Here is a 14,645-nt window from a genome sequence, read left to right as displayed (position 1 = left end):
ATCCCCTAAAAGGTCTGTTGATGTCCTAACGCCTGTCCCCTCGAATGGGCCCTTTGGTGGAAATAGGCTTGTTGCAGGTGGAATCAGTCGAGGTGAGGCCCTGCCAGAGTAAGGTGGGCCCCTCGTCCAGTATGGCTGGTGTCTTCCTGATTGGGGGACATTTGGGCGCAGACACACACAAAGGGGAGAGATGCGAGACACCGGGGACAAGATGGCGTGTGACGCAGAGGCCTAGCGCAGAGCTATGGTGCCGTGAGCCAAGAACCCTGATTCCACTTTCTGCAAGAGACGGGCACGGGTCATCCCCCAGAGGCTCTGGCAGGAGCAAGACCTGCCAATAGCTTGATTTCGGACGTCCGGCTACCCGGACTCTGAGAGACAACGTTGTTGTCTAAACCATCCAGCCCGTGGGACGCGGTTAGGGCAGCCCTAGGGAGCTGGTGCAGGTGGTTAGAGAAATCGGGACTCCGGCCTCATTGGAGGGGAAATAAAAGCTATGTCAGATTTGAATGTCCATGGGGCTTTGTTAGCCAAGCCAGATTCTGTGATCGCAGCTGCTTTATTTTCACATTGATTTCATCTTCGGCTTTTTTCTTTTAATTGTGGTCAAATGCACACCACGGAAAATGTACCTTCCTAACCCCTGTTACGTGTGCAGTTGGGCAGCACAGAGTACGTTCGCCATGTTGTGCAACCATTGCCAAGATCCATCTGAACTTTCTCAGCTTCCCAAACTGGAACCCTGTGCCCCTTCGACACCGACTCCCTGCTTTTCCCTTCCGCCAGCTCCTGGCAAACACCATTCTACCTTCTGAGTCTTATCTCCTCTTCCAGGCACCTCAGATAGCCACGGTCACGCAGTCTGTGTGCTTTTACATCTGGATGGTTTCAGTCAGCATGTCTCCAAAGTTCACTCATATGGTAGCATGATCAGAACTCCCTGCCTTTTTAAGGCTGCATAATATTCCATCGTGTGTATGTGTGTGTGTGTGTGTGTGTGTGTGTGTGTGTGTGTATGCGCCATGCTGTGTATGTCCACGCATCCAGCCGTGGGTGCTTAACCTTTCTTGTACCTTGTGGCAATTGCGATGAATGCTGCCCTGAACATGGGGGTACAGACACCTGTCCCAGTCCCTGCTTGCAGCTCCTGTGAGTATATACCCAGATGTGGAGTTGCCAGATTCTTTCTCAAGTTCAGAACACCTTTCCTTGTGGCTTTCTCTTGGCTTCTCCACATTTAGCCGACTCCTGATTGCTAAGCCGGCAGGCACCCTGTGAGCCAGGCTCCCCATCTCCTGAAGGGCCAGAGCAGTCGATGCCGTGTGCAAGGCCCCATGGCCAGGTGGTGGCAAAGCACAGGACCGCCTTCAGACTTCAGGTGTTTCTCACATGTGAGAAGGTGAAGGTTTAATGTGTATGGCTTCAGAGTGTGCACTCTAACCTGGGGGTGGCTACCAGTGGCTGAACTTTGGCTCGACACAGAAAGGGAGTTTCTGGCAGAAGGGCTGTCCAGCAGGGGGCCCACCTGCTGGTGGAACCAGGGAGGTCTTTGGTTCCAGGTGGGCACGAAGGTGTGTGTCTTCTCCCCATGTCTTTATTCCTTACCCCTGCTGCGCTTCCTTCATGTAAAATCCCTCCTGAGCTATTCTTGACACCTGGCTACGTCATTCCCCCCCCCATTGCTGTCATCCTCTGTCACCCCCATTTGTTCACAACTGCGGTAGTGGCTCATAGACATTCCTGTCCCAGGAGAACTCTGTCCTCCCCGTAGGTGCATCCAATATCCCATCCACTGTCTGATCTCCAAGGACTCTGACCCCCTCTCCATATGTCCACCTCATCCCGTGGCCGCCTCACTCATTACCTGGAACTAAAGAGGGGACCCCACTCCCTGCCCCCACCTCCTGCCCTCTGAGGTCCTGCCTTTCTGACTCTGTCATTTCCCCAAACCCCCCCCAGAGTCCCTACAAAATGTCTATATTTCTTTCAAAAGACAAACTACTCTGGCTTCCAGGCTTCTCTCTGCCACTGGGCCCTGTGAACCATCCCAGCCTCACTTCTGGGCCCATCCCCACCATCCCTGGGCCCCCCGGGACCCTGACTTCCGGTAGCTCTCACCTTTCCTGGCTGTTTCACACGCATCTTCCGTTGGCCCCTCCTCCCCTCTAATCTGGCCACCTCCTATTGTATGATTCTGCTCTCAGCTTCCACCTGGAAGTTTCCTCTGGATCTCTAGATGGAGGCTTCTTGCTTTCAGGGCCAGGCGGGTCATTGCGAAGTCTCCAGGAATAAGACCATGAGGCCACTGTGTGGACACTAGACCGCACACCCTGCCTAAAAGCAGTCAGATCCTAAAAATGGGGTGTTAACCAACAAAACATCGGCTGCACCACACACACCCTGGTCAATACTGTGCACTCCCAAGCAGTCTGTGCTTTTCCCACAGTCACCATGGGACGCGGCAATTACTTGCCTGAAGTCTACTTAATTGATTCTTCATTTCTTTTTATTTAAAATTATTTTTAACATTTATTTATTACAGAACAGGGGGAGGTAGAGAGAGGGAGACAGAGGATGCAAAGTGGGTTCCGCGCTGTGAGCACAGAGCCTGATGTGGGACTCGAACCCATGAACTGTGCGATCAGGACCCGAGCCAAAATCAAGAGTCAGTCACTTGACTGATCCACCCAGGTGCCCCTGATCCTTTATTTCTAAGACTGCAGGTTCCATGCACGTAGAGACCATGCCCGTGTCCCTCATCAGTGCACTCTGGGACAGCATAGCCCATAATGGGTGCTCAAATCACATATGTGGAAGGGAGGAGGAGAGTGAGGCGGTTTCTCTGTGCTGTTCAGAACCGGAGTTCATTCTCCAGGAGCATTCTGAGTCCAGGGCGAGAGGCTTAGAGGCACCGGGTTTATGTGAACACTTCTCAATTCAGTTCTGATGCCAGACTTCAAACCAGGAGACCCAAATTCCCCCCAAAGAAATGAGTCAGTGTAATCTTTAAGTGTACATCAGTGTAGTGTGTGGTCCTGGTATAATTAATGCTGTACTTTCTTTCTCCCCAGCTGTTTATTCCATGTCTCCTTTCCTCTTCCTCCCCCTACTTTCTCCTACTCCATTGCTTTCCGGTAGCCTCCAGTACCTCTGAGGAAATCGATTTGTGGAAATGAGTGTGCTTTCAGGGGGGACCAGCAGGTGGTGCTGTAGGACCTCCAGGACTGTTTGATAACCGGCCTTTTCTTTTTCTTTCTTTCTGCTTTCTTGCTTTCTTTTTTTTTCTTTCTCTCTTTCTTTCAGTGCTCTTTTCTCTTTGTTCAAGTTCACAATGTAGGCAAACCGTTAGGCAAGATTTTTTCAGAAACAGGAAAGCAGGGTTTTGACTGAAAAAAAAAAGCAACAGAACAGGAAAATAAAATTAATAGAATGCACAAATCTTTATTTCCTTTAAGTGGACTCACAGAAACTTAGTTTAGAAGGGTCCTCTGAGGCTCCCAGACCAGAGGTTTGCAAGCCTTAGCGTTATCTGGGGTGGGGGGGTAGGGGGTGTGTGAAAATGTAGGATCCTGAGGGCCAGGAATATGGTTTTCATCAGCTTCCCAGGAGATTCAGACACTGCTGGCCCAACTTGGGCTCCCGTGTGGGTACCCCTCATCTAGACCAGTGTTTCCCAAATTCTGTGTGTATGAAAATCACCTGCAGAACTTGTTGAAATGTTGACTCAGGTTCAGTAGATCTGACAGGGCCTGCATTTTTCCTTTCTAACAAATTCTCAGGTGATACTGACGTTGCTGGTCTGTGGACCATTCTTTGAGAAGCAAGGATCAGGAGCAAGGGATTGACAAACAATGGCCTAAACGCTCCAGCCAAATCCAGCCCATCGATCACCTGTTTCTGCAAATAGTTTTATTGGAACACAGCCACGCCCATTCCTTTACACATTACCTATGTCTGGTTTCACGTATGCAACAGAGGTCATATAGCTCACAAACATTTACTGTCTGGCCCTTTGCCCGCCCCTAATCTAAAATTCTAAAGCCCTCCCAGATGATTCATTGAAAGGGAACTCCCTGCCTCACAGGACAGTTCATTCCATGTTCATACAGATCTTTAGGAAGGTTTTTCCTTGCTTCCTTGTGACTTGGTATTAATTCTGTTGTCAGGAGTCTCTTTCTACTTCCACGCCTAAGTGCTTTGCTCACCATCCTGTCTTCCCTAGGTCTCTCCTGTGTTAGGCCCTTCCTAGAATGCCATGAATCATGAAGCCCACTGCCTTGGGTGTCTTCCCAAGAGCACAGAATAGAATGGCGTACCACCTCCTTCTCTGTCCTCTGTAAGCTGCTCATGGAACGCATTGCATTGGCCTTCTGGGTAGACCTTCACTCGTGACTTCCTACATTTGGGATTATCTTTAGCGTGGGTTTCTCTCTGGGGCGCCTGGGTGGCTCAGTCGGTTAAGCCTCTGACTCTTGATTTCAGCTTCAGTCATGATCACATGGTTCATGGGATCTAGCCCTGTGCTGGGCTCTGTGCTAACAGCACAGGATTGTCTCTCTTCCTCTCTCTCTGCCCTTCCCCTTGCGCGCGCGCACTCTCTCTCTCTCTCTCACACATTCTCTCTCTCTCAAAATAATAAACTGAAAAAAAAAAGTGGGCTATTATCTGAAAAACATGCAAACAAGAGCAGACATCTTTTGTGTCTCTTTTTACATCACTTCCCCAGTGCAATTTGTTCTTGGTTTACCTGCTTCCTACTTTCTGACCATTCCTTCCCATGTCTTCCAGGGTTCTCTTTTTGCCCGACCCTAATGTTAGGATCCCGTGTCCCTCTCTTATTCTCTTGTCTCCTTCTACACATTCTCCTTGGATGATCTCGGTCACTCTTGGCTTCAACCATCCATATGCTACAAAATCCTCAATTGTAAGGTTGGCTGGAGTTTTTTCTTTTATTTCCAGTTACTTACTCTCCACTAGGATTAGAGTTCTGGGGTGTGAGCAGCTTATGTTCATAATTTCTCATCTTCTTGGGTCTGCCTCCCACCTCACTCCCCTCTGCTTGGAATCTGTTCCTTCTTGCTTCTTTATTGCAACTAATGGTACTATCACCCACACCCTTGCATAAGCTAGAAATGTAGAATTAGCCTCTGTTCTTCCCTCTTGCATCCCTCACTTCCAGGTAGGCACTGAAATGTCCGTCTCTTGCTTTTGATAGCTCTTAAATGTCTTCCCCTCTCCCCACGGCTGCTGCCTCAGTTCAGTGCATATCACTTCCCGCCTCTCCGTCGCAGCAACCAACTGCCTTGTCTCTCTCCCCTCCAGTGTGTTCCCTTCTCCACGGCTGAAGCAATCTTTCCAAAATAAATTTTCCTCATGCCCCCCACCAGTGGCTTCCCATTGTGTATGATGTGGGAAGGTGAGGGCCTCGTAATTTAGTTCCTGCTTAGCCTGCATATGAGTCTCCTAGGACCACTGTAACAAATTACCACAAACTCAGTAGCTTGGAACAATGGAACTTCATTCTCTCATATTTCTGGAGACCAGGAGTTGGAAGTGAAGGTGTCAGCACGGTGGTGTCCTTCTTGGGGGCTCAGGTGTCCTTCTTGTGTGCCTCTCTTCTAGTGGCTGGTGGTGGCCAGCCATCTGTGGCGTTCCTTGGCTTGTAGATGCATCACTCCAGTCTCCCCTGTGTGTCTCTGTGTCTTAAAATGGTCTTCTTAGAGGGACATCGGTTACTGGATTAGGTCCCACTCTGATATAGTACAGCCTCATTTTAACTAATTAGATCCGCAAAGTCTCTATTTCCAAACAAGGTCACATTCTGAGTTCCAAGTGGACATGAGTTTGGCAGGGAGGGACCCCATTCAACCCTAGTACATTCTTCCAGCCTCAGCTCTTACTGTGTCCTCACCGTGGGCTCACTCATTCGCTTTGGTGCCCTCGACGGGTAGGAATTCACTTGGCAGAAAAAGAGAATTCCATGCAGAGGAAGGAGTGTGTCTGAAGGGCCACAAGAAGGTGAAATCTGAGCTGGGTCTTAAGATACTTATGGAATTATTTTGGGGGTTTTTGTTGTTGTTGTTATTGCCTCACAGTACTTGAAGACGTAGCTCAGATGTCACCTCTTTTATGAAGGCTTCCCTGAGCTCCCCAAGGACATTTCAAGTTGCTTGCTACTTAGTACCTGTGTATTTTTTTTTTTAAAGTTTTTTTTTTTTTCAACGTTTATTTTATTTTTGGGACAGAGAGAGACAGAACATGAACGGGGGAGGGGCAGAGAGAGAGGGAGACACAGAATCGGAAACAGGCTCCAGGCTCTGAGCCATCAGCCCAGAGCCTGACGTGGGGCTCGAACTCACGGACCGCGAGATCGTGACCTGGCTGAAGTCGGACGCTTAACCGACTGCGCCACCCAGGCGCCCCAGTACCTGTGTATTTAGTGGCCTTCACTTTTATGTTTTGTTCAGTCGTTAGCTTGTATTCCCATCTGGCCTGTGTGGTCCTGGAGCAGACTCTGTGTATTTTGTCTGTAGGGGCCACGCTTCCAGCCCAGATGTGGTTTTCTGGAGCGGGAGGTGGTTTGCCTTTTGTTTTTAAAGATTTTCTTTCTTTAAGTAATCTCTACACCCAGTGTGGGGCTCGAACTCATACCCGAGATCAAGAGTCACGTGCTCCACTGACTGAGCCAGCCGGGTGCCCCCAGCCCAGATGCTTTTGAAAGAAATTACCCATCTGCATTTAATCCCGTAAGAAGCGATCACATACATTTCAGGGGAGGAGATGGTCAGTCCTAACTGGATGCTTCTTCGCCTTAGAGGAGGTCGGGGTGACTCGAAAGTGGAAGGAGGCTGTACCAGAGCCTCTCCACACTTCCTTCCATCTGGAGCTTCTGTTGTTCTAACTACAACCCCTTCCAGAAACAACGCAAACTTTTAAGGCACACAGACTGGGCATTGTGCTTCCTTTTGGTTCTGCGTGGTTTCGAGAAGCTTCACTGTCACTGGAAGGGCTCGGTGTTAACGTGAACCACATTAACGGACCCGTGGCCTTGAGAGATGCTCGGTGTCTCGGACCTCACTGGGAGCAGACAAAGCTTATGGACAAAGCCATTCCCACCCAGCAGATGCACTCGTAAAGCTTGGCAGTTTTTCCATGTTCCTTATGTGGACAAAAGGATTTTAAAGACTGTAATTTACTGCTGTTTTGGATTCCTGTTTCTGTTGAATCGATTTTAATACCACCTTGTTACAGAGTCACATTTTCCTTTTTGATGAAAACGAAAAAGAGGTTTCACTGTGGAGAAAACCAAGGAGTGGGCCATTCAACTACATTCCTTACAGAGGTGATCAAGGTACAGGGATATTGGAAGAGAAAGCAAACACCCTATATGTAAATACCCTTAAACATTCATTTTTTCCAATTACAATGAGCTATGTTGATCTGTTCATTGGTACTAATTCTTGTACCACCTAGACGTGTTGGGAAAATTGCCACAGATTGTAAACAGGCACTTTGTAACTCAGAAGAACAGTTTGTGGTAAAATTCTATTAATTCAAATTGCCTAGAAACAAAAGTGACTTCTAAAACTACTCTGCAGTCCCAAATTAGAGATCGTGTTCCCTCTGTAGTTTCCAAAGAAAATGCCAGGTTCTCTTGGTCTTGGGAGCAGCACTGACTCTATATCACACGGTTACATTTTTATCCCATTTTTACTCCCCTTTGGAGTAGGCAAGGATTGAAGGAACAGAGCTTCTCACCGCAGCCAGCTACGAATTATGTAGCCGAAATTCATGGAATCGCAGCCTGTCACGGTTGTCATTGTGTAGCGGCCCTTTGCACATGGGTGAATCATTTTGAGAAACCCCATCCCATGCCCAGTACGGACTGAAGTGCCTGTACTGGTGAAGGGGCTTTGCAGGGTTTCAGAGGCGTTGTGCCATTGCCGTCTTTCCTGTGGGGCGGGAATTCCGAGCGTGGGTGGCAGGGAATTCCAAGTGGTGGCAGGGAATCCGGGAACGAGGGTAGGAAGACACGTCACAGCTTTATTTTTTATGCATCTCTTGACTAAAACTTAACCTCAGAAAACATGTACCATGGAAGCAATGATCCATCATGGTATTTGTGGACTGTGTGATTCTGTCACAGATCTCTTCACCACTTCAGAGTTGGTGGTACAGCACAGGTTAGTTCCTACTTAATGTGTTAATAAGTACACACAAATTTGTTTAATATTCTGATAACTATATCCGTATCACCCATTTCCTCTGTGAACTTTTAGGTGCTGCTTTATGTGTTAGTTTTATTTTATTTTATTATTTTTTAAATTTTTTTTTCAACGTTTATTTATTTTTGGGACAGAGAGAGACAGAGCATGAACGGGGGAGGGGCAGAGAGAGACGGAGACACAGAGTTGGAAACAGGCTCCAGGCTCTGAGCCATCAGCCCAGAGCCTGACGCGGGGCTCGAACTCACGGACCGCGAGATCGTGACCTGGCTGAAGTCGGACGCTTAACCAACTGCGCCACCCAGGCGCCCCTATGTGTTAGTTTTAAATGAAAAGCATGGAAAACATGAAAAACCAGGAAAGACATGAGAAATTGTCACAGAATCAAGGAGACAAGGGAGGCACGATGCCTCAATGTCACGGATAGACCTCGAACTGGATCTATGAACAGAAAGAAGACAATAATGGGAACACTGGAGAAATCCAAGTGAAAGTCTGAAATTTGGTCAATGATGGTTTCATCATAGTGTTGACAAGTATACCACGGAAATGTAAAGTGGTAACAGCGGGAAAACCAGATGAGCGTTACTTGAGAACGCTCCGTACATCTGATTTTACAGTGAGAGTCACGGTGTTGGGCCAGCTGCCTGCCCCTAGAGATCTGTGGGGTGGGACTTCTGTGTCATCTCAAGGCCATCACTGTCACAACTCTGAGGCAATTGGAGACCAAGCCAAAGATCGGGAGAAATTTTCCAGAGAAATAATTTGCAGCGTATTCCAGTGGGAAAGGCATGGCCGTGGGTTCACTTTGTCCTCTGTGGCTAGGAGCTGTTCTGGGCTTCCTCTTCCCCTTTGAGAGTAAAGCCACCGATAAAGGCCTTATCAGGGTCCATGCGAGGACTAAAGATCACGTGCCCACCAGGTGGCCCTTCTGTTGGTTTTAGCTGGTGTGCTGTCGTGCATTTTACATGCCAGGCACCACGCTAAACACTTTTCATAATCTATCTAATTTAGTCTTCATAATACCTGTATCACACAACCATTTCATTCCGAGAGTGAGAGGCTCAGTGACCTCAGTACCCAAGAACGCTTAAGCTGGACTAAATCTCAGGTCCGTGCTCACTGCGGTACATGGTGTTCCTTTATCTTCTCTCAGGGCTAAGCCTTTCCTAAGGCTGGATGGACCTGGTGACCGGGGGCTCTTTGCTTTCTCTGCCTCCTAAACCCCTCTGTGTTTGTTTTGCACGTACATCCACATCCAGATGCTCTCCGCATGTCTGTTGCCCATCGTGGTTGGCTTGTCTGGACTTGAGATTACTCCACTGTAAAATGAGGGTGTTGGGTGGTCCTCAGGAGTGTCCAGCATGGAAGGCCTATCCTGCATTATGTGAATTTTAATGGCTTATTCCAGCTGTTTAATAGGGGTGACTATTGGATCACTGAAGCCACAATTTTTCTAATTCGTATTGGATGAAGTCTGCATTCCTGGGTCATTCTCCCAAATTCTAGAGAGAGGAGAAGAAAAGAGCTCTAAGATTAGTGACCTCCTAACACCATGGCAATGAAAAACAACCCAAAAACCACCAGAGACCACTGTGACATTTATCCGTTCCCTAATTGGGATTTTACTGAGGGATTACTCTAAAGGACGTGGGAGTAATTTTATTTTTTTGTTCCCTTCCGTGATTAGGGCGGAGGCACCACGCGTCACTGTGTAGTTGCCAGTTATTTCAAATTGAAGTCTTTTGGAGGGGGAAAAAAGGTAGTTACCGCTGTTAAGTAGCTGCGCAGGTGAATTCAGCCAAAAATGGTTACGAGGTAATGAGCCCTATTTCTGAAATTGACATGCGCGTGCACATTGTCTCAAAGTGAGAAAAGTGAGAGCAGCACTGGTACACTTTGTTTACTTAAGTGGGGCACCTGTTGAACCCATGATTTGCTCTCTTGTTTTCCAGTTTTTCCCCTACATCCTGCTCCTGGTCGCCATCCTCCTGTACCTGCCCTCCCTGTTCTGGCGTTTTGCAGCAGCTCCTCATCTTTGCTCAGATTTGAAGTTTATCATGGAAGAACTTGACAAAGTATACAACCGCTCCATTAAAGCCGCAAAGAGCGTGTGTGATCAGGACATGAGAGACGGTCCCGGCCCCGTTCCAGGTGTTAATGAGAACACAGGACAAAGGTAACTCAGCCCCCGGCTCGTTTCTCGTCAGGCTTTGGGGGGTGACGTCTCAGCCCTTCTCCTGCCCCTCTGGGCTTACGGTTCGCACTGTACTAGATGGGGGGGCGGTCATCCACCTACAGACAGACTGTGGGAGCCTGGAAGGCCCGCCCCCGCGAATCTCACCCCCACCTGCCTGCCTCCGCACCTGTCCTCACATCAGGAGGCTTTCCCTTTTTGCAAGCAATGCCGCCGTCTCGTGGTCTGGAAGGCAGATGTAGGTAGGGTAACAGGTTAAGGCGCTGCATACTTGCTTGCTTTGACCTGCTCTTCAGTGGAGAAGCACAGAGGATTATGGGGCTGCTGAGCTTGGAGAACCGGGGTGAGAAAAATGGGCAATGAGTAGGCAGTGCATTGCCTGTTGCACAGTCTCCTCTGGTTCTTGTCATCAACAATGGTGATCATATTTATAGCTAATATTCCCGATACCACATTGAGCTCCCCTAATACATTATCTCATTTAACCCTCAGAATGTCATTACAACTAACTGCATTTATTTACTGCCCCCCCCCGCCTTTTCCCCCCAGATAAAAACATTCTCCCATAGCTACCAGTGGGAGAGCTGGGACCTGACCCTGGTCTGTCCGTCTGGAGCCTGACCCCCCTTGCCCTAGGAGCCGGCTGCCTCCTGCCCCTTGCCTGCAGGAGGCGCGCTTGTTCTGGTTGGGCTGGAAAGTCTTCTTTATTCTGCACACTTGAGAAAATTGTAGGTTTTTTTTTTTTTAAAGTAGTAGAATCAAACAGTCAACATTTAGCATTTACTGAGTGCCAGGCACTTTAAGGATTTACAATTATAACTCATTTAATGAACCAGACCTTTAAAACGTTAAGGGGGAGAGCATTTTATTTTATTTTTTTAAGCAGGATTTTATTCCCTGATACCCCAGCGAAGTTATAGGTAAAGTAGGGAGGGAGGAAAGGTGTTTGAGATTTTTAGTGTGATATTGCTCTGTGTGTACGTCTTTAACATTTGATCTTCATAAGGGTTGAAGTTTTTATTCTCCCCCCACCCCCTTTAGTTTGTGGGAGATATCTGAAAGCCACTTCAAGTACCCAATTGTGGAGCAGTACTTGAAGACGAAGAAACACTGTAACAATTTGATCATCAAGTACGTGAGCTGCCGGTTGCTGACCCTCAGCATAATACTGTTAGCGTGCATCTACCTGGGCTATTACTTCAGCCTCTCCTCCCTCTCAGATGAGTTTGTCTGCAGCATCAAGTCGGGGATCCTGAGAAATGACACCACCATCCCCGAGCGGTTTCAGTGCAAGCTCATCGCCGTCGGCATCTTCCAGCTGCTCAGCTTTATCAACCTCATGGTGTACATCCTGTTGGCTCCCGTGGTTGTCTACACGCTCTGTGTTCCGTCCCGACAGAAGACGGACATTCTCAAAGTGTACGAAATCCTGCCCACTTTCGAAGTCCTGCGTTTCAAGTCTGAAGGGTACAACGACCTGAGTCTCTACAATCTTTTCCTGGAGGAGAACATAAGTGAGCTCAAGTCCTACAAGTGTCTGAAGGTGCTGGAGAACATCAAAAGCAGCAGCCAGGGTGTCGACCCAATGCTTCTCCTCACGAACCTTGGCCTGATCAAGATGGACGTTGTCGACGGCAGAGGACCCGAGACTGTGGAGATGATGGCACAGGAGGAGGAGGACCCGACAGCAGAGCTCAAAGGTAGGGTTAGCTCTCAGGGCAGAGGCTGAGGAAGCCCACGGAACACGCAGGCGGCCGGCCTCCACGAACCGTCCCGTCTTTACCCCGGCCCGGCGTCCCTAAACCATTCTCCTGTGTGGTCTTAGGTGAGACCCCTCCCCTACTGGGTGACGGAGGGAGAGAACTGGTGCTGCCTCAGACCTCCACAGGAAGGTGTGCCTCCTCCAGACTGTTCTCTCCTCCTTTTCCTCCTCACGCTGTCTCCTGCGCTGCCTCTTGCTCAGGCATTCCTGCTTGCTGTCATGCTCGCTCATGCTTGTCCCATTCTGCTGCTTCTGTCCCTGCACCTCTGAGCCTCTTGCCTGTTGTTCTCCACCTCCTTTCAGAGAGACTGAAAGTTCATTGATTTAGTTGTGGCGCTGACCTAGCTTCACTGTGCTCTGAAATTTGGCTCAGAAGCAAAAGCCGGTAAGGCAAAGAATGCTGAGATTTCTAGAAGGGAAAGTAATTCCTGCTGTGTGACTTCTGCCATCAATATTTGTTTTCCATTTTGACAGATTTGAATGCACCCAGTGAAACTAAAGTAAGCAATGGAGGGAAGGATGCTCGGCAGAGGCTTCTGGATTCTTCTTGCTGAAGGTTTTTTCCTTTGAACTTGAGATCTGTGACTTCTGTGAGGTGGGATTTGTAACGGCTGAAGCACTCGGTCAGGTTTCCAGCTGGTTTGCAGCCAGTGCTTCTTGGTAGAGACACTGAGCGTGTCTTGTCGAGTCCCTGATGAAAATTACGGTCAACAGAGTGGTGTGGAAGTAAGGTTCATGGACTTCCAACGAGAAGCACCATGGACATAAGTGAACCACAGCAAGTGTTGATGTGTAAGTCCTCATCGAATGGAAAGTGGAAAGGCTCATCAAAGAGTCATAGCCCTTTGAGTGCCTCAGAGGGACACCTTTCTGTGGATAGTGCAGTGAGACTCAGAGCTACCGGCAAGGACTTTGGGAGGCCTTATTTTTAATTTGTTTTAGGAAAAAATAATAAACATGTCAGGATACAATTTTAATCTGAGTCTCCTCTGTGTTAATAACTGTTGGACAAGAGAAACATCCACCGACCCACAGGCAGTCCTGCTCCTGGTGGTGTCCTAACCTGGGGACGGTGCTGGTGTCTCTTCACACTGCTGCTCGTCACCCTGGCTAACTGAAATCGCTGACCGTGGTTTGTTGCACTCTGCTGGGAAGGGCTGCGGGCCCATGCACTGCTCTGACGGGAGACTTGGTGAACGAGACGCGTGCAAAGGATACTTCATTGTGACTTCTGCACAGGAAAAGAATGCCGCGAAAAGGGCCCTGTGGGGAAATCTGCACATGCACAGCAACTCAGTTTTCCAAGGGGTTTTCTGCAGGTAATCCTCTGCTGTCAATAGAATCAAAACAAGATGTTACTTAAATGAGCGGAACACAGAATGCTTAAAACGAGGGACATTTTGCTTATTACGATCAGAACATATAAATGACATCTGCCATATGGCGTGCTTGGAGCCAGAACAACTTAGCGGTTTGTTTTATTTACACTGGAGCATATCTTTTAAAAATTCATTTTAATTTAGAAGTGTATGGTATCAAATTTGAGGCCATTTGGGAAGGACGTTCTGGTTTTGATGGAGAATTATAGACTACATGTTAAAAACGGGTATATAACACCCAAGCATTATTTCATAAACATTTAAGTCCGATTCAGAGTACGTAAAAAAAACTTTTCCCTTTCTAACCATGTAAGTGGGTCCTAACTATGTTTACATTTTATACAAAATTCTTTAAAACTGTATCTGTGGATCTCCCTGTGTTTGTTCTTAGGACGTTAACACATTTCTAAAGTAAGTAATCCTCAGGAACCTAAAGTTTACGTTTGACTCTTAGCGATAGTTGTTTAATATAATTACTGTTTTTTGAAAAACAAAAGTTATATAAGCTGAGAATATTCTGAGAATATTCTAGTCTCTCTCCAGAGTATTCACAGAAGTGGATTTTAGCTGTGCCTCTGTGATGGTTTCTGAGATGGAAAGCTAATGATAAGTATTAAGGATGCAATCAGTGCTTTAAACTATTCTTATTACATGATATTTATTACCATTGAATTACAGTGTGATTTGCAAATGGTAGTAACCTAAATATCCCATTTCCCCTCATTTTTATATCACTGTGTGTGTGTGTTCACTGTTCACAGTTCTCATCACTGGTTTCTTTTTATACTCGGAAAAGATTTCTGAGAGGTATTTTTCTATCATATACTTCCCCCGCCCCCACAAAAGCTTCATCTTCTCTATAGGCTGCCCCTTATTTGTATTTTTTTTTTCAACGTTTATTTATTTTTGGGACAGAGAGAGACACAGCATGAACGGGGGAGGGGCAGAGAGAGAGGGAGACACAGAATCGGAAACAGGCTCCAGGCTCTGAGCCATCAGCCCAGAGCCCGACGCGGGGCTCGAACTCGCGGACCGCGAGATCGTGACCTGGCTGAAGTCGGCCACTTAACCGACTGCGCCAC

At 47.8% G+C, this 14,645-nt stretch overlaps 1 protein-coding gene across 1 annotated transcript in view; it reads left to right on the top strand.

Annotated features, from left to right (window-relative positions):
* PANX1 (pannexin 1) overlaps positions 1-14,188 on the top strand; it is a 47,605-nt gene extending 33,417 nt beyond the window's left edge. Inside the window, exons 3-5 of the mRNA XM_043579932.1 lie at positions 10,181-10,404; positions 11,464-12,122; positions 12,659-14,188. Of these exons, the coding sequence (XP_043435867.1) occupies positions 10,181-10,404; positions 11,464-12,122; positions 12,659-12,738 (963 nt within the window). The 3' untranslated portion in view covers positions 12,739-14,188. The remainder of the gene's footprint in view (positions 1-10,180; positions 10,405-11,463; positions 12,123-12,658) is intronic.
* Positions 14,189-14,645: the final 457 nt, after the last annotated feature.

Source organism: Prionailurus bengalensis, chromosome D1, assembly GCF_016509475.1.
Source record: "Prionailurus bengalensis isolate Pbe53 chromosome D1, Fcat_Pben_1.1_paternal_pri, whole genome shotgun sequence".
Taxonomy (NCBI): domain Eukaryota; kingdom Metazoa; phylum Chordata; class Mammalia; order Carnivora; family Felidae; genus Prionailurus; species Prionailurus bengalensis.
This window is presented reverse-complemented; position numbering and strand designations above follow the sequence as displayed.